This window comes from Halichoerus grypus, chromosome 5 (assembly GCF_964656455.1).
Source record: "Halichoerus grypus chromosome 5, mHalGry1.hap1.1, whole genome shotgun sequence".
Classification (NCBI taxonomy): Eukaryota; Metazoa; Chordata; class Mammalia; order Carnivora; family Phocidae; genus Halichoerus; species Halichoerus grypus.
In genome coordinates this window covers 58,976,318-58,996,249 of record NC_135716.1, presented here as the reverse complement: position 1 = coordinate 58,996,249, position 19,932 = coordinate 58,976,318, and the positions used below count along the sequence as shown (strand labels likewise).

General features: G+C 41.7%; 1 protein-coding gene across 2 annotated transcripts in view; it reads left to right on the top strand.

The window, feature by feature from the left end:
- The window catches only part of KCNB2 (potassium voltage-gated channel subfamily B member 2), a 395,791-nt gene extending 377,463 nt beyond the window's left edge, over positions 1–18,328 (top strand). For both annotated transcript variants that reach the window (XM_078072304.1, XM_078072303.1), the window contains exon 3: positions 14,821–18,328. In XM_078072304.1, coding sequence (XP_077928430.1) covers positions 14,821–16,974 — 2,154 coding nt within the window. In that variant the 3' untranslated portion in view covers positions 16,975–18,328. The remainder of the gene's footprint in view (positions 1–14,820) is intronic.
- The last annotated feature ends 1,604 nt before the right edge of the window (positions 18,329–19,932 follow it).

The window sequence follows — 19,932 nt, the reverse complement described above, 5'->3', positions numbered from 1 at the left end:
AGAAGGAAGGGCCAGCAGCAGCATGTGCTGTGATGGAGAGCCCTGAGCAGCCCCCCAGAGGCTGAGGACTTGGGGAAGGCAGGAGTGTGAAAGGCGCAGCGGGGAGAAGGGGAAGCAGGCTGAAGGGAGCCCAGGCTAAATAAAACTTGCCCCACAACATCTCCCAGACTAACCTGGAATGCCAATATGCAATGGGGCAATTATGTTCTCATTTTCAACCTACCTAGTCATGGTTTTGCAGAGAGCAAATTAGTTCTTTTCAGCCCATTTCTATTGTGAATGTTGGTGTTCTTTGTTTTTCTGCCAAATATGTGGTACCTGACAATCTCCCAACCATATCATTAGGATGAGAACTTTAAAGCAAAAAGATCAAGCAGCATAAAAGTTGTGTCTTTTGCAGCAGTGCTAAGCCATCATTTGCCTGCGCTTTGTTCTCTTGTCTGCTTAGATTTTCAGAAGCAAAACCTACTATTTATGCAATGAGAGGGAGGGGCTGTGGGAATGACACTGTGAGGTTTTTTTTTTATTATTATTATTATGTTAACTCTCTTATTTATATAGAAAGCTTAGAATTTGTTTTACTCAGCTTAATGTCTTAGGAAATAAGATTTAGAAACTCCAAGGGCCACAGATGGTATTTGTTGGATTGCATTTGCATAAATAAAAATTTGATGAGATAACACACATATTCAATGGGCTACTCAGGCCTGGACAAAATCCTAGAAAATGCTTTTTAAGGAATTCTAAACCAATTTGTAAATAATGTGACAAAATGAATGTTGTATATTTTATTATGTTTATCTAAATGATCCCAAACCATAAAATAGTGCTCTGATACCATGAGAAAACCGATGATTCTTTCTGTCCTGGAGCCCAAACCTCTCAGCCTCCTAGAGGCCATTCTGGTCGGTAACAGCCAGGCCGCACTGGATTGCAGTTTTATGTGTTGTCTTAGTATAATGGGTTTAGTCATGCCCTCTGCCTGTTTGGGGAGGTCAGATTTTAGCTTTTTGGCATATATAAAACTGGCCTGGCACTTAGAAGACCTAGAAGTCTAAAAGACAAAGCTGTGCTCAATAATCAACTCTGCAAACGACAGCTGTGGCCACAAATAAAATAGCCATTTATTTGTGAGTAAATAGTGGGGAAAAGACAGAGGTCTTTTCCAGCATATTCTCAAACACAGGAGGCAATATTTGTCAGTATTGTCATCTCCAAAGGAGCAAGACAGCTGTTCATGTATATACAGGCATGTGTTTGTATGTGTACATATGTTACAGAGATGAAAGTGCTTCTGTGAAGAATGTCCACCTCTTCACGTATTTATGTGTCTTCAGCACCACAGGGAAGGACAGCACCGCCTGATTAGCAGCCAAGATGGAGTTCCCATGGCCCTGTCCACTAACTCTTCTTTCCACAGTGGCCCTCTAAGCATATCCATAGAACCCCAAATCTCCAGAAAACCCATTTTGAAAACCAAAGAAGAAAGTGATTCTCAATATGGAGATCAAGAACAATTATTTTAGAAGACATAGTGTTTAAACTGAGCCTGATTCAAAATAGTTGTATACCACACAGAACATAAGCTTCTGAGCAGACATTGCTTCCTGCCATGAGAAGGAAAGGGATGTGTGGTAGCCTTCAGACCTGACCCTCCACCTCTCTTTGCAGCTGGTGACTATTTTACGAGCTGTAAGAAAGGAGGCATGGCCAGAGGGCTTGACAGGGTGACTATGTATAAGTCAACAACTGACAAACTTCTACCTAAAAAGTAAGAAATTCAGACATAAGGATGTTTAGGCTATATATGAAACAGATCTGAACACTTGTCATCATATAATCAGTATATTTTTATATGTAGACTAAATATCTGGGTGGTTGAATTTTGCAATCCTAACCAGGAATCAGTGTAGACATAAGTCTTCATCTGTGAAAACTATTTGTTGAATATGTACAATAACATTAGCCACTGTTAAATAAGCACCTACTAGATGCTACATATATTTAAGCTCTAATCTTGATCTTATCAGCTCTTTTACCTGAAGTATAGATGCCTCATCATTGTATGAGTGACAGAACTGTGATTTGAATCCAAAACATGACCAAAAGCTAAGATTATAGTTTAAAATGATGGAATCAATTATTTTAATGTTACTATTTAAGTCATACATAACTCTTATAGGATAAACACTTACCTAATCAAAAATCGGGTCTTTTATCTTATTTTGAGACAAATCATATAACTGAAAAACCCACGTGGTATTTAGAAACCAATATCAATCAATGGCCTATATCAATAATGTCAACTTCTATTCAATTTTGAATTCTTTAATTCAGAGGTTAATTTTTAAAAGTCCTAAAATGGCAGTAATGGTCAGGCATGAGTTAATATAGGACGCTTCCTTACAACAAAGGTATATAACCTTATGAATTTTATAACAAAGGTTTGCAAAATAGATTTGCTAGTTATTAATGAAAATTTATCACTCCAGCTTTATCATAGAAAATATCATGAAGTAAACTCCTTGGATCCATTTAAAACCCAAATAACAAAAGAAGCACAAAAAGTAGTAAATAAAAGTTCAGAACTCTAAATGTCAGAACTAAGAAAGGGCCAATATGAATATGCCACAGAAGCTATATATAGGTAGATAAGTTGTCCAAGTCCTAAGTCAGAGTAGTATTGAAAGACTAAGAGTTTGTCCTTTTGGGGGGGTAGCTTTCCTTCTCTCCCATTGATAGAAATTATCTAAAACTCAGCTTAGGAAACATTAGGATCACATTATCTCTATATAGATCATCAAAATAAAATAATAAGTATAATTTAATACCTATTATTGTTACCATTATTTAGGGGTAGGAATTATGGTTCAACAAACACTCAACCAAACATTCCTCACCCTCCCTGATATTCTCTGATGCCTGGGTGGCACAGTTGGTGGAGCGGCGGACTCTTGGTTTCGGCTCAGGTCATGATCTCAGGGTCGTGGGACGGAGCCCCGCGTCTCGCTTAGCGCAGAGTCTGCTTGTAACTCTCTCTCCCTCTCCCTCTGTCCTTCCTGCTAGTGCTTTCTCTCTCTCTCTCTCTCTCAAATAACTAAATCTTTTTTTTAAATGCTGGTTATGACCCTCAGAACTGATTTATGATCCACAAAGGGATTGCTACCCACAGTTTGAAAAATGCTATTCAAAAGACCTCTACATGGGCCCGTCGCTGGCTCAGTCAGTACAGCATGTGGCTCTTGATCTCAGGGTCATGAGTTAGAGCCCCACATTACCCACATTAGGGATAGAGTTTACTTTAAATAAATAAATACACACATACATACGTAAGTAATTTTTAAAAGGTGCTGTACACAGTTAACTGTTTTCAAGGACCTGCTTACAGAGAGACAGGGATACACAGTACACTTACTGGTGCTTTTTATGTAAAAATTGGTTTAGCTAGACAACAGCATGAGAATTCCCCAACACTTTTAACTTTCAAACCAACGCTACAGAAAGTGTTTTGAAATTGGGTTTTTAAATTTCCTAAGATCAGAGAAATATCTTGTTGCCTACTTTACCACTGTTATTTTGTAGTATTTCCTTACTTATCTTTCTCCTGCATCCTGCTATTGTAAGTGACTTCCACAGCCTCTGGACCCACATGTTCTAACTTGTTCCAGGCTTCCAATTACAATGCAGGTGTTAATTACCTACTTAACAAATCCTAGCTATTTACTTCCAACAGTAAATACAACTTAGTTTCTCCCAATTAAACTGTTTTTCCTGCTGACGAAGGTTCCAAACCTCTTTGATTGTCCTCCCCTTCGCAAATAACATTAAATCCACTTTCGAAGGAAAAGGATGGAATGGCTTTGTGTGTTCTCAGCTCTAACACTAAAGATGGGACCCTCTCACTGAAGAATATGACCTGACTGTATTGGTTTCCGAGAGCTTCTGCGGCAAAATATCACAAACTGGATGGCTCAAAACAACAGAAATGTGTTCTCTCACGGCTCTGGAGGCTAGAGGTCTGCAGTCAAGGTGGCCGCAGGGCCCCGCTGCCTCCAGAGGCTCTCCCGGGGATTCCTTCCCTGCCTTGACCTAGCTTCTGGTGGTTGCTCTCCATTCCTGGGATTCCTTCCTTGGCTTATGGCTGGACCACTCCGATTCCTGCCTCCACTGCCACATAGCCATCTTCCCTTTGTGCGTCTTTCCCTATCTCTCCTGGCCTCTTTAGAAGGATAACAGTCATTGGATTTAGGGCCCACTCTAATTGAATATGACTGCATCTTAAATAATTACATCTGCAAATAAGGTCACATTCTGAGGTTCTGGATGTACATGAATTTAGGAGGGCACGATTCAATCCAGTATGCCGACTTTCCAAAAGGACCAGGCGTTTCTCTCTGCCAGACTTACCGAAATCAATGGGCAGCATCCACAGAAATGAGCTCAGTGGCAACTGCAGAGGGAAGAGTGTGCTAACTTCAAACAGGAAGTTGTAAGAATAAAATTCTTCTACCTCTAGCAATAAAGACCAGCTAATAATTCTGCCCCAAAGCCTGGAGTCCCTAGGAAAAAAATGTATTTGGTTAGTGTAAACATACTGGCATTTCCATGGAATTGTGTAAGCTCCAGAATACTCTCACGTGCACTGTATAATGTCATGATCTCTGCAACCCAGTAATGCAGATGAAACTGGCACACGTAGCCCCAGACTACGCGAGGAGAGCCGGTGGCTCCGGTCTGCACTCGGGTCATGTGGTTAATTTAGTAATGCAGACCCAGGGAGAAGGTCAGGTCCTCTGACTCCTAACCCTGCATTCTTTCTACCGTCAAGCTCAAGTGTCTCATGTGAAAGTGTTTGAAGCAGCGGCTGTCAACTGCAGGCTAGGCGGGAGGTCAGGGAGGAATTGGAGACCACGTTAACATCACCTGGTAACTACGCCCACCCACCCCAGAACCTCTAAACAGTGTCGAACTGCCCCGCAGGGCCTAACAACCCACTCCCATTTCCAGAACGGAGATCTACTTTAAAAATCTGTAGAAGAGCCTCCGAAGCTGATTTTCTAAATGGCATGCTTTTGTGCCTTCGGTCAGAGCTCCTCAAATTTAAATGTGCCTATGAATCCTTTGGGAATCTTGCAAAAACAGATTCTGATTCAGCAGGCCCAGGATGGGACCTGAGATTCTGCATTTCCAGTAAGCTCCCAGGTGATCCTGCTGGTTCAAGGATCGCGTTTTGACAAGGCTCCTGATAGGACCCAGGAGCGACTCTGTACAGAGAACAGAATGTTGTCTGTGTGATGGTAGGAAATGACCACATCAGACAGCTATAAAAAGCAGGACCCTCTGCCCAATAAACACCTCCTCAGTTCCCAATAAGTACAGATGTTGTTTGAGCCCATTCACCGCATTCCACGATCGCTGCTTGCAAAACAAACCAAACAGAATTCAAATAAAGGCCCTTGGTTGTGAGGCTCAGCTTCGTGCCATGAAGAACACCTGTCACTGTGCAAGGGAAGCATCAGGGAGCGGCTACAGCTCGCAGGCCCTGGGACCACTCAGCAGTCTCCCCCCAGGAGCAGATGTAAAGCAAACCATGCAAGTTTTCTGCAGGCCTGGCTGGATGGGCCTCCCTCCTACGGTTCCTTTGGCAGAGCTCCTCCATTTCAGCGTGGCCCTCATATGTCTTCGGTTTTCTGGCATTCTGTAATGTGGTCTTAATGATGCTGACCCAGAAGTACTTTTCAGAAGAGGCTTACTGCAGAGCTGCATTAAAAGGAAAAATAATGATTACATTATGGCTTTTGGGTTTTTGTTTTTGGTTTTTTTTTTCTGAAACTCCTGGAACACAGTCTTTAGGTATGGAGATAATGGTAGAAATAAATCCTTGAATTTCTCTGTTCCTGGTGATTGATGAGCTGATGAGGCCAATGAGGTGTCCAAGGAACAAAGCCAGGTTTTGATGGCACTTGAATTCTGGAAATCTAGAAGACTTCCTTGCAGAAATGGGAAGTCGGAGTAGGTGAGAAATAGTTCAACAAATGAGTGTACTTTCAGGGAACAGCTAGTCTAAATGGGTGCCCCCGCTAGTCTTTGCCCAATGTGACTTCAGAATGTACACTTGAGGTAAAATTTTATAAGAGAAAATAGCTCTGGCAAATAATAGTGTGTGTCTCATGTTTTCATGTACCGATAAACTGTTGTTTAACTCTGAGAGAAATTTTTCTCTTTCTATTCCAAACCCTGAAGTGCTTATTGGAATTTTTTTTTATATGAAGAAATACTATTTTCAAAGAAAGGGGTGATTTAAGGCAAGGATCCCTCTGAGTTTTCCACCCACATGAGATACTCACAGAGATTCGTCCGGGCGGCTGTCTTCCTGGTAAACTTAGTCATAAACACGGGGTGAGGGGCGGTTCCTAGACTCGCCATCTTCATGGCTAGTGAGGCTGAGATTCCACTTTATAAATAATTTGGTGCCGTTCTTCCTTCTTGAACCCCTTTCCCGATACCACTGCAATAGAAACTTCTCCTCTTGTCTTCAGTTGCTCTCCTACCCCAATCAGCCCCACACACTGTAATTAGTGATCTCTCTAAAATGCAAATCTGAGCATGCTGTTCTCTTGCTTAAATTTTTGTTTGTTTGTTGGTTGGTTGGTTTTGTTTCTACTCCTTATTGCAGTGTCCTCAAGCTTTAGCAAGCATCAGAATTACCTGGAGGACTTGCCAAAACACAGATTTCTGGGCCTTTCCCCAGAGTTTCTGATTCAGTAAATATGGAGTGGGGCCTGAGAATTTTCAGTTCTAACAAGTTACCACAAAATGCTGATGCTGCTGGTCTGGGAACCACACTTGGAAGAAAACTGGTCTTTGGGGGAGGCTCACCAAACTCTTCATCAATGCATCGAGTGCCCTTCAGAATTTGTCCATTGCCTAACTTCCCAGAAGCACCCACCCCCACTCATCTCTATGCCTCCACCTGCATCCAGTCCCACTATACTACTCAGTTCCCTGAAATCAGCATTGTGGGAAGGTTGTGCAAGTAGCACACTGCACAAATGATGGAGGCTCCACTCACATGACAAGTACACAGCCTACACCCTTATACATAGCAGCCCTGAAATCACGATGGACTCCTCCATGCCATGCCTTCTTATAGATGTTCCCAGCCATACAAAATTACTTGGAACTTTCTGAGCAAACCATATGTTTTGGGTTTCAAAGCCTTTGCCCACCTAGTCCTCTTGACCTGTAGTACCCTTTATGCCCTTTTCTGCATGGCAACTTCTACTCATCCTTTAAGGCTTCCCTCTCAAAGAGAAGATTTATGATTAGAATTATCCTTAGAGGGGCGACTGGGTGGCACAGTCGGTTAAGTGTCCAACTCTTGGTTTTGGCTCAGGTCATGATCTCCCAGTCGTGAGATCCAGCCCCGGGTCTGGCTCCGTACTGAGCATGGAGTCTGCTTCAGATTCTTTTTCCCCTCTCCTTCGCCCTTCCCCGTGTTCCTCCCTGCACTCACTTGTGTGCTCTCTCTCTAAAATAAATAAATAAAATCTTTAAAAAAAATTGTCCTTAGAGCAAAAAAACCATTTTTCCAACAAGAAAAGGAAGAATGTTACAGAATCTGGATACAACTGTAAATACTCTAGTGTTCAAAACACTCTAAGTGTTCAATCTGTTTTTTCTCCCTCAGGTTTTCATGAATTATTTTTACAAAGAACTAGAGAGTTGATAAGAAGGAAAAAATGGAGGGAGGCTTATTTCCATCTATTTTGTTCTAGTCTGCACATCTCTAAGATGTGTATTTATATGGATATGGTATTTTAACAAATTACATTTGTAAATAAACATTTTAAATGGAATATGTAGCATTCTTAAGTTTACACTTTTATGACTTTTACTTCTTTTCTGTGATGCTTGAGTTTTGATTACATGAAATGGTAATGTGTGTGTGCATGTGTTTATATGTATGTACGTATATATGCGTGTTCATGTGTATGCATATGTGTGTAATTTTTTAAATTGAGGTATAATTGACATTTAACGTTCTATTAGTTTCAGGTGTAAGACATAATGATTCGATATTTGTATACACTGTGAAATGATCACCACAGTAAGTCTAGTTAACATCTGTCATCACACATAGTTACAAAAAAATAGTTTTCTTGTGATGAGAACTTTTAAGATCTCCTCCCTCAGCAACTATGCCATATAGCAAATATGCCCCACAGGTTCATTAGCTATGGTCACCCCGCTGTACATTACATCCCCATGCCTTATTTTCTAACTGGAAGTTTGTATCCTCTAACCACCGTCACCCATTTCTTCTCCTCTCGCAACCACGGGTCTGTTCTCTGTATCTATGAGGGTTTTTTAGTTTTGCTTGTGTTTTAGATTCCACATACAAGTGAGGTCAAATGATACTTGTTTTTCTTGTATGTGTTTTTTAATGGATAACCCACGTGATTAATTCTTCTCGGTGGCTTAACATTTTGTTGCACAAACCTGAATCTACTCTGATCTATACATGAAACTATCACTTCATTGACTGGTTGAATTAAGAGCTAATAGACTCAGCAAAAAAAAAAAAAAAGTGACACAGAAAAAATACAGCACTTTTCTTTACGAAAATGTATCCTTCTGTGAAGGTGAAGTCCAAAGCTAATATATAGTCTCAAGCAGGCTTCTTAAAGAATGAGGTTAAAAAAGAAAACAACAGTCTACTCAGCATAATGAAAAAAGAAAGGATTAGTAAAAAGGAGAGCTTAAACCTAGGAAAAGGTTATGTTGCTGAACTTGTGAAGCTGGTCTGTTATCATAAAATGGTCTATTTGTAACATGAATTTCTTTTGTTAAAAAAGTTCTATTGCTGGTTAAAGCTTTTAGGTTGACTTTGAGCCACAAGGAAGTGATGGAATGTGGCTAAGAACCTGTCTGATTCTTCTGGGTGCTATTAGGCATTATAAGAAATTCTATGAAAAATGACCAAAAAGAGGTTACCCAATCATTGGTGTGTGTGTAAGATGAAAGGTTATCTCCATCTCACTGTTGCTCCTTTCTTTGAAGAGTCACGGTGAAGAATATTAAAGTTTCCTTCCCTAGCCTCCTACCTAATAACTTGCCTCCTAAGGTCTAACCTTTTAAAATACAGAAATGTATCATGGGTAGTGAAACAAAGCTTATTCCAGGAGATACCAAGAGACTATCAAATCAGTATCTTTAATCGTAAGATAACCAAAAACTCTTCTCTCAAAGAAGTGGTTTTGTATGTGAGAATAAAAAACTGAAAGAAGAATTTGATAGTATGTGGAACTAGATGGTTTCTCACACCCTACCCCAAATGAAAGGCTTTATGCAGGTGGACAGCTGACCTCAGCTTGGGCATGGATGACTAAGTGTTTTCAAACCCCTCATTCAACAGCATACAAATGGGGGTGGGGGAGGATTGAATTCCTGGGTCCCTGTTATCCACGGGGCCAAAATAATTGACAAACAGCTGAACAACTGAACCTTTCAGTGATGCTCCTTCTTTGCAATGTGTCGTGTGGTGTTAGCACGTAAGGGCTTCATGCTTGTGTGTGCCAATCAGCTGCGTGTACTTAAGAACAGACTCCCTTTTGTCCTGGGTGGGCCAGGGGAACATTCTGGAGAAGAAAGAACTAAAGCCACCAGCATAGAGGAGAGTACCATGTGTTCTAGGAATATGAAAGCTAGAACTGCAAACTTAGATCAAAGAGCAAAGGATTTCCTTTCTGGTTTGCTATGGTTAATATCGTCCTGAGAAATAACTAGGAAGAGAAGATTGGTGGGTGAAAATCATGATATTCCAATGAACTTCTAGCCTCTTCCCTCGACAAATGGTTTAAAGTTCGGCTTATATGCTCATGCTTTGTCCTTTTTGTGGAAGCAGAAATTTATTCATGCTCCTAATAATGTTTGTCACAGGGCTTTTCCTTCCTGTCAATTTAAATAAGCTGGTTCTGTCCTGAAAATTCTTATCATCACGTTCTCCATGTCGTTTTCTATTGCTGATCAGGTTTTTTGTTTGTCTAATGTGTTATATCCCACTAGGAAGAGAAAGCAGGAATGCTATGTAGTTAAGAGCTTGTAACTCACTTTCACCTTTCAGCATATATTTGTGAAGGAAGGAAGGAGGGGTTAGGGAAGAGGGAAGAGAGAGAATGTACCTGCACTGACCTTCAATGCAAGGCACAGAAGTTTCCATGTGTTTTTGTGGAGTGTTGAATGTCAGTGACTTTAAAACAGATATGAAATTGTATCTAAAAGGGGGATAAACAGTCTAAGTATTTTCTATTCCCCTTGACCCTGGCCAAATGCTTTGTCCAGACACATCTCCCGCATTTCTATCCTACTTTACATTTTATGGGATGCTTCATGTGCATGATCTAGTTTGATCCTTAACAACCCTGTGAGGCAGGCAAAGCAAATGTGGGGCACCTCATTTTGCAGGTAAGGGAACAGAAGCTCAGAGAGGGAACTGGCTTGTCTAAGTAGCCCACAAAGGTTTCCAGCATGTGTTTTCATTCCCTGTCCTGTGTTCGTTCCACCACAAAACACCCATTAATACCATTATATCCCTTCAGAGGATACGACATGAACAAGTTGTTATAATTGAGGCAAGTCTCCAACTGCCTTACTTCCTCTCACAAACAGATATCAATGCAACCAATTTTTGGTACCTATTAATGCAAGTGAGAGGAGTCCCAATCTTAACTCCATGTGATCCTGTGAATTTCTGTGTTTATGTGAAGAATTAAAATCGTTATCCAGGTGATTTAAAAGGAAAGTTTTATCCAGAAAGAATGTCTATTCTCAGTAACTAAATGCTTGGAATATAACAGTGCAATAGCTTTCAAAGTCTTCTCATTTGACTTTTCATTTCTTCAGCAACAAAAGTTTATCTTGGCCATTCAGCCAAATGATAAGATCAGTTGTGACTTGTCCTTGGTTTGGTTTGCAGACATGATGGGAATTAGCAAAATAGTGGTGGTTTAGAAAGAGAATGATCACATGTGAGAGGTGAGAGGGGCTATGGAGATGATCTAATCCAAATCTCCAGGGGACTTGGCCAATCTCACACAGATAATTTGTTTGCAAGTTCTGCATGTCCACTTCATTTGCCATGTGCAGACCTAAGTCTCCTTGCTAGAGCTGAGGGATGTAGCCAGCTCTGGAGGCCAGTTCTAGAGGTAATGGGCATTAAAAATCTAATGCTTGTGTAGTTAGGATAAAAGAGGCAAAGCCTAAATGCCGTCCTAAGTACAAGGTTTGCTGTACTAAAAAATATCCAGGTTTAGAAGTATATCCTGTAGTTTAAACCAAAATGTCACATTTATTATATTTATTTTGTTTTATTTTTTTTTAAGATTTTATTTATTTATTTGACAGAGAGAGAGAGTTAGCGAGAGCAGAAACAAGCAGGGGGAGTGGGAGAAGGAGAAGCAGGCCTCCCACTGAGCAGAGAGCCCAATGCGGGGCTCGATCCCAGGACCCTGAGATCATGACCTGAGCCGAAGGCAGACGCTTAACCGACTGAGCCACCCAGGTGCCCCGATATATTTATTTTGTTTTAAAACTCTACAATAAAACAATAAACTCCCATTTGGTTTATTGTCTTACACATCATCTTTGGTATATATTGAGTAATTTATCTACAGCACTGTCTTTCTGGGAGAACTCCAAGCTTCACAAGATATTTAAAATAAGCCTTATTTATAAACTGAGAGCAAATGGCTTTTGACAGATTAAATTTGAACATGAGACAGAAAATAATGCACTTCAGTACCTATGGCTTCTTTAACACGAATAGGGGGCTGCTAAGAGCTTGGGTGTTTGTTTTTTTCCTGTAATCATTGTTTTCCTTCAAGAATGTACTCCAGGGGCATCTGGGTGGCACAGTCGTTAAGCATCCGACTTTTAGTCTTGGCTCGGGTCATGATCTCAGGGTCATCACATTGAGCCCCGCATCAGGCTCTGTGCTTTGCTTGGAATTTGCCTGGGCCTCTTTCTCCTCTCCCTTTGCCCCACTCCCTCTCTCTCCAATTCAGTAAATGAATCTTTGGGGGGGGTGGGGAAAAAATGTACTCCAAATCATGTTGTGCCTGTGCTGAATTTCCAGGTATAAAAGGTAACCATATGTGTTAAGTTGGGGTCAACTAGACTATGGACCACATTAGTACTGTTCAGTGTTTCATTATTTCCCAAAATTAGCTACTAAAGTCAAATGACTTACAGTCTAGCTGTGATTAGGGAGTCAAGGAAACTGAAGGTCTACCCTGGACCATCCACTTTTGTTCTTTGTCCAAGAGGGTTGGAAGATAATAGAATGATTTCATTTGTATTTCTACTTCTCTCCTTGCTCTTTGAAGTGATAAGCATCAGGAAGATGCATCCAAAATGGGCAGGTGAACAGATAAGATATGGAAAATCTAGAGTATGGATTGTCAGAACAAGAATGATGGCAGAAATCCCAGCACTTAAAATGCCCACTTAATATTATCCACCTGTTATACAACAGTACGACCTTCTAGAAAGTACAGAGGGACCTGGTTACTCATCATAAGAGCATAAGAACGGATGGGACCTGACCAGTGCTTCCTAAGAAATGTTGTAGTGGCAGAATTTTGTCAGCGTCACCCTGCCATTGGCCTCTGTGGGTGGAGATTCGAGGTGAACATTCCCAACTTGCCCTTAGTAAACCCTCTGAATCCATTATCCATGGATTTATCTAAACCTTCTGAGAGGACTTCTAACTTCAGCCTCCACAATCTTTTAGAATAGGATGAAGAGAACCTTTTTTCTACTGTGATTCATTGATCCACATTTTTCAAGGAAATCCTGAAGTATACTCAAGTAAAAAGTACTTCCTTAGCTTTGTTCAAGAAAAATATGTAAAATACTAATCGTAAAATACTGTTCTGTAAGTCAAGGAACCATAAATCTTTATTCAGTATCTGTAACACACTCTGAAATACGTTATACTGTGATTTTACTTAATAGAGATTTGAGGGAAGAGATGGAAGCTGGAAGAACAAGAACAAAAAACAATGAAAGGAATAAAGGGGGAATATGAGGAGAAAGGGTCAGGAGAGTAACCCAGAAGAAGAGAAATTTACAAGAGTAAAGAGAGGAAAACAGAGGGAGAAAGAACAGAAGACTGTCGTTTACAAGTCCTGATGTCAGTTAGAGGCAAACTAATTTTTTCATGATCTCAGGTTTACTGAGCTGTGGGGTCTCAAGCTCCTTAATCATTGTCCTTTGAAACATTTACTGGATGCTTAATCTTTAAATTAAATAGTCACTGTCAGGGGGCGCCTGGGTGGCTCAGATGGTTGAGCGTCTGCCTTCGGCTCGGGTCATGATCCCGGATCCTGGGATCGAGTCCCGCATCGGGCTCCCTGCTCAGCGGAGAGCCTGCTTCTCCCTCTCCCTCTGCCTCTGCCTCTCTCTCTCTTTCTCTGTCTCTCATGAATAAAGAAATAAAATCTTAAAAAAAAAATAGTCACTGTCAGGATATTTTTCTCAGAGCTACATATAATAACTGAGACCAATGACAGCTCCCAAGATCATGGACAAAGGTCATTTGAAACCAAGCCAGACCTAATCTAGGTAAGAGAGGCTTCCTACTTCACCAAGAAGTGTGTGTCCCACATGCACAGTCTTTACTAAGCAAAAAAATGCTTCCTCCCATTGCTCTCAAACCTTCATCTTCATGCTCGGCCTTAAAAATCTCAGCCTTATAAAGAAATTCCTACTTGGGATGTCTGTATGGTGCCTGGCTTCACAGACGTCCCACATACCTGTTCTTGGCCTTTGTCTTTCCAGACTGAAGTCCTGTTCATTTCAGCCTCTAATAATACAAGTGCCTTTCATTTATTTAGCAATATTTGTGTGTCATCTAATCTTGATAACAACCATGAAACAGCTATGACCATTGTCTTTGTTCTAACAGATTTGTAAACTGTAAACAATAAAGCCAGGCTCAGAGCTCAGACTGACTAAAATCCTGTCATCCCATCCTCTCACTTCTCACTGAGCTCTTCCTCTCTCCTGCCACTTCTGACATCGTGCTTTTTCCTCCACCTAAAATGTCTGCTCTGCACCAAAATCATCGTGGATGGTCAGCAAGCTCTTTCTGAAACCTTCCTTGACTGAATGCAGCTAGCTCTAATCTTCCTTTCCCACATGGGGCTGACCAGAGGTCCCCACATCCCAGGCTGGAAGTTATCCTGATTTTGTTCTGCCGTCAGTGCTTACCGTATAAATGGTATTTGTTGTACGAGAAGCACGGTTGTACCGAGTGCTGTATTATCTCTCGTGTGTAGGTCTGCATATGTGGTTTTAGTTGTAGAATAAAACTCCTAGAAACCATGAATTCTGTCTAGCATATGTGGCATGTCAGGCGATTCACTTCAAGAAACACAAACCAGGTGGTTAAGAGAAAAAAATAACAAAACTAAGAGAAGGGAGATTGCTCCCCAAGGCGATTCCAAAGGGTGGTTACTCGCACAAGAACAAAGGCAGGGGTGAGGGATGGATTTTTTTTTTTTTTTTTTTTTTTTTTCAAATTGTTCAGGCCCCGGAATTTAAATGGGTACTACACGGGGCTTCTAAATGAGATGAACTCATAAAAAGTGAATGTGTTTGCATTAGTTAGGGAATTTTAGGCTGTAAAGTTCCGTGGAACTTCCTAGAATATCTTTGAGCAATTCACATCATTGAGAGAACAGGGAATCCACATGTCTCCCAGCTGCCTAAGCCACGGAGAGGATTTGCTAACTTGGACATCCTTCTCTTTTCCAGATCTTGGCCATCGTGTCTATCCTGTTCATCGTGCTCTCCACCATCGCTCTGTCTCTCAACACTCTACCGGAGCTGCAGGCAGTGGATGAATTTGGACAACCCAACGACAACCCCCAGTTAGCACATGTGGAGGCTGTGTGTATTGCTTGGTTTACCATGGAGTACCTTTTACGCTTCCTGTCCTCACCAAATAAGTGGAAGTTCTTTAAAGGCCCACTAAATGTCATCGATTTGCTGGCCATCTTGCCATATTATGTCACCATCTTCCTCACGGAGTCCAACAAGAGCGTGCTGCAGTTCCAGAACGTGAGGCGTGTGGTTCAGATCTTCCGCATCATGCGCATCCTCAGGATCCTGAAGCTCGCCAGACATTCCACAGGCCTGCAGTCCCTGGGGTTCACCCTCAGACGGAGTTACAACGAATTGGGCTTACTGATCTTATTTCTGGCCATGGGGATAATGATATTTTCCAGCCTGGTATTTTTTGCTGAGAAGGATGAAGATGCCACCAAGTTCACCAGTATCCCAGCGTCGTTCTGGTGGGCCACCATCACCATGACCACCGTGGGCTATGGTGACATTTACCCGAAAACATTATTAGGGAAAATCGTGGGAGGCCTCTGCTGCATTGCCGGGGTCCTGGTTATTGCCCTTCCCATCCCAATCATCGTGAATAATTTCTCTGAGTTTTACAAGGAGCAGAAACGCCAGGAGAAGGCAATCAAAAGGAGAGAGGCCCTTGAGCGGGCCAAGAGGAACGGAAGCATTGTTTCTATGAACTTAAAAGATGCCTTTGCCCGAAGCATGGAACTGATAGACGTGGCCGTGGAGAAGGCAGGAGAGTCAGCCAGTACCAAGGACTCGGCTGACGATAATCACCTGTCCCCGAGCCGGTGGAAGTGGGCCAGGAAAGCTCTGTCGGAAACAAGCTCCAACAAATCTTTCGAGAATAAGTACCAGGAGGTTAGCCAAAAAGACTCCCACGAGCAGCTGAACAACACTTCTTCCAGCCCGCAGCACCTGAGCGCGCAGAAACTGGAGATGCTGTACAACGAGATCACCAAGACGCAGCCTCACGCTCAGCCGAACCCCGCCTGCCAGGAGCAGCCCGAGAGGCCGTCGGTGTACGAGGAGGAGATAGAGATGGAGGAAGTGGTCTGCCCGCAGGAGCAGCTGGCTGTGGCACAGACCGAGGGCGTCGTGGACATGAAGAGCACGTCCAGCATAGACAGCTTCACCAGCTGCGCCACCGACTTCACGGAGACCGAGCGGTCGCCCCTGCCGCCGCTGTCCGCCTCCCACTTGCAGATGAAGTTCCCACCTGACCTCACGGCGACCGAAGAGCGCCAAAGAGCCAGGGGGCCCCCGTTTCTAACACTAAGCAGAGAGAAAGGGCCGGGGGCCAGGGATGCCATCCTGGAATACGCTCCGGTCGACGTAACTGTGAGCCTCGATAACAGCGCTTGCCAAAGTGGGCTCCACGGCCCTTTGCCGTCGGACGGTACCTCCGAGAGCCCTAAGAGTTCGCTGAAAGGCAGCAACCCCCTAAAATCCAGATCGCTCAAAGTGAACTTTAAGGAAAACAGAGGCAGTGCCCCACAGACCCCGCCCAGCACAGCCAGGCCACTGCCGGTCACGACAGCGGACTTTTCACTCACCGCCCCGCAGCTCATCAGCACCATCCTCCTCGAGGAAACCCCCTCCCAGGGAGACAGAGCCTTGCTGGGCACCGAGGTTTCCGCACACTGTCAGGGACCTTCCAAAGGGCTGACCCCTCGGTTTCCCAAGCAGAAACTCTTTCCTTTCTCGACAAGAGAGAGGAGGAGCTTCACGGAAATAGACACTGGCGACGACGATGACTTCTTAGAGCTGCAGGGGCCCAGGCAGGACAAGCAGGCCGACTCCAGCCCAAACTGCTTTGCAGATAAGCCTAGTGATGGAAGAGACCCTTTGAGAGAGGAGGCCTGTGTGGGCTCTTCCTCCCCCCAGGACCCAAGTCACAACTGTAGGCAAGACATTTACCATGCTGTGGCGGAAGTAAAAAAGGACAATAGTCAAGAAGGGTGCAAGATGGAAAACCACTTGTTTGCCCCAGAAATTCATTCCAACCCAGGAGACACAGGTTATTGTCCCACACGTGAAACCAGCATGTGACTAGTTACAAAAGCAATAATAAATAATAATAATAAAAACTCGTTTCTTAAAAATGCGGTAATAATGCCTGTGAACTAAAAACATGGGAAGCCCCCCCCCACAAAAAAAGTGCATAAAATGTTATTTTTGCATGGCATGAACAGTTTAGTTTAAGTACTGTTTAAATAAAGAGTCAAGACTGCATTTTGTAACAAACAAAAATGACTGAGGAACAGTGAACAAATAAAGAGAGCTCTATTAGGAACCAGTATTCGGCAATGTCTGACATTTTTGATCCTTTCATTTCGAATTGTAGACAGATTTCCAACTTTTAATTTTTTTCTGTTACAATGAATTTTAGAATTTGCACATGAAAGGATGAAATGTCATTGCATGCATTCGGTAATTAGGAGGACCAAGGTGCTTTGAGCTTGCAAAATGCGTAACTTTGTAAATAATGGGGCCCGGGATGCAAAATTGTCAAGAACATATGGAAACAAGTTTCTGAGACACAGATACTTCCTTCGCAGCTACTGCCTGGAGTTGCTGTACAGACTTCTTGTTGCAAAATTGCAACCTCTTCTTAAACCATCTCACATATCTTGCTTTGGGTTATAAAGCTCTAAAAGTACATTTGTTTAAAGGAATACAGTATTTTTATTGTGATATAGTTCATAGGGTGCATTTTTCTTTTGTGCTTCTGCTTAGTTGTGGCACTTGTGGTTTTCTTTATAAATCATGAAAATAGGCAAGATTTAATGACCAGATACCGACAAATTTGGAATTGAAGCTTGCAATTTTGCCAATTATATATCCAATTTTGCCACAGCCTAAAAGCCTGAAAATATGTCAAAGGTTGGATCATACAACTAAACTTTTTTTTTTAAGTGTCACTCCACATTTGGAAATTAGGTTTTTTGTTTTTTGGGTTTTTTTCCAGTTGTATGTTGACCATCAAAAGATGACAGTATTTTCCACTTGAAGCCAACATAAACTTTTCTATCTAAAGAACTAAAGATAGAATGCAGATATGCCAAAACGGGAATTCCAAAAAAGTGACTTTTGACAAACTGAAAGCAAAGCTATTTAAGTGAGACTGCCACCCTTTGCATAGTTAGCTGGGTTCAGAAATGAGTTACCAAAAAAAGAGCCCTAGGCTGGTAATGGGTCGCCCAGTATTTCCCAGTGTGGGGAGGGGACACCTCCACTCTAGGAGCCTCACAGAGGCCAGTAGGCACCTGCCCCTAACTGCAGCATCCAGAAACACCCCCTCACGTTTCCAACGTCCCCAAGCATTGTCAGGACTACCTTTGTTGAAAGCCACTTACAGCTTTTTCAACTGAAAACACTGAAATCCAAAGGAGTTAAGACACGTCGGTGAGCCTCGATAACAGCGCTTGCCAAAGTGGGCTCCACGGCCTCTAATAGCTAAGAGCCCAGGTCGGTTGAATCCATTTTGCTTCACAGGAAATGAAGGCTCTGGTTCCAGATCAGCAATTACCAGATGTGTCATTCTGGATAAGCCTTGAAAACCTCTTAGTCTCAGTTTTACCCCAATGAACCCAAGACAAAATTCTTTCTCAGCTCCCTTAAGACTTCAAATTAATACGATTCCTTGGTCTCTCAGGAATGTCCCAAGTTTTGCCTCAGCATAATGCATTTTGTACATGTGTGTATGTGTGTGTGTGTGTGTGTGTGTGTGTGTGTAGTTCATGGAAAGAGTTGGGAAAATTCCAGACCAAATTTAAAGCACAACTTTTGTTTAAAGAAAAAACAAATTCTAAATTGTATTCTATTTTTAAAATTACGATAAAAACACTGGCAAAAGACAATCCAAATGTTTAGAATTTAAGGCTTTAGGAATGACATTTATTAACAGAATCTGGTCATTATATCTCAGATAAGAAAACAAGTTTTGATCTTAGTTGAAATCCAAGCATCCCTACTGCTAAAAACAATTTTAAATGTTTCTTTTTTACTGTGCTTAGAATTTCTTAATGGTTTTCATGTTTGTCTCAAGACATAACCTTTAAGGGTTTATGGTCATTAACCATTGATATTTACAGTACTCATACTTATTTCAGTGTCTAAAATGAAATGTTGATCTGTTTTTGTAAATCTAGAGTGTTCAAATTTTCTACATGTAGTTTTTCAAGTCAAACAGGTATGTCTGCTGTTAGATGAATAGCAAATAAGTCACGAAAATCATTTTCTTGACATAGTCTAACAAAACAATTATTTTCTAATGTCTCTGTATTGTTGAATCTCAATTTTTTTTTTCATTTATCTGTCTGCACAGGTGGATTTGTCTTTTTGCCCTGGTAGTTCACTAATGCCCACTTTCATGTGTCCATTAGGCTTTCTACTAAGAACCCTGCTCCAGAATGCTTAATGTTAGAAATCTTACCAAGATAAGGAATCCTAGACAGTCCACCCTGGAAGCATTTTCCCTAAAAACTTCTTTCCCTTTAATATTTTTTAAGTTTCAGAGAATTTTCAAGAACATCTTATGGGAAGCTTAACCTTCCATTCTTCTTAGCCCCTCTGAGCCAAAAGTCTTCAGCTAGGAGAAAAATAAAATGCTCCTCTAAAAACAACAACAACAACAACAACAACTGACTTTGTTGTTTCACAGGGAGGCAGTTTGGGAACCGAGGGCTCCCAGAATGCACTTCTGCATCACTTCCTAAACGTTTTCAATGAACTGCAGCTGATGCAGAGAATGAAAGTGTGTATGCCTAAAATGGTCTGCAAATATACCAAGCACAGAATTCTTTTGAAGTCTTATTTTTACATTAAAAATTCATGTAAATGCTGCATTTTGCTCCATATGTTTCAATATAAAAGAAATGATGTTTTATAGTGCTTACCAACTAGTAAAATTGATACTCTTATGACTTCATATACCTCTTTTGTACCCCTTGGAAAATATATCCCTAGTTTAAGAAGCACTACATGAATGACGGGGACATAGACTGG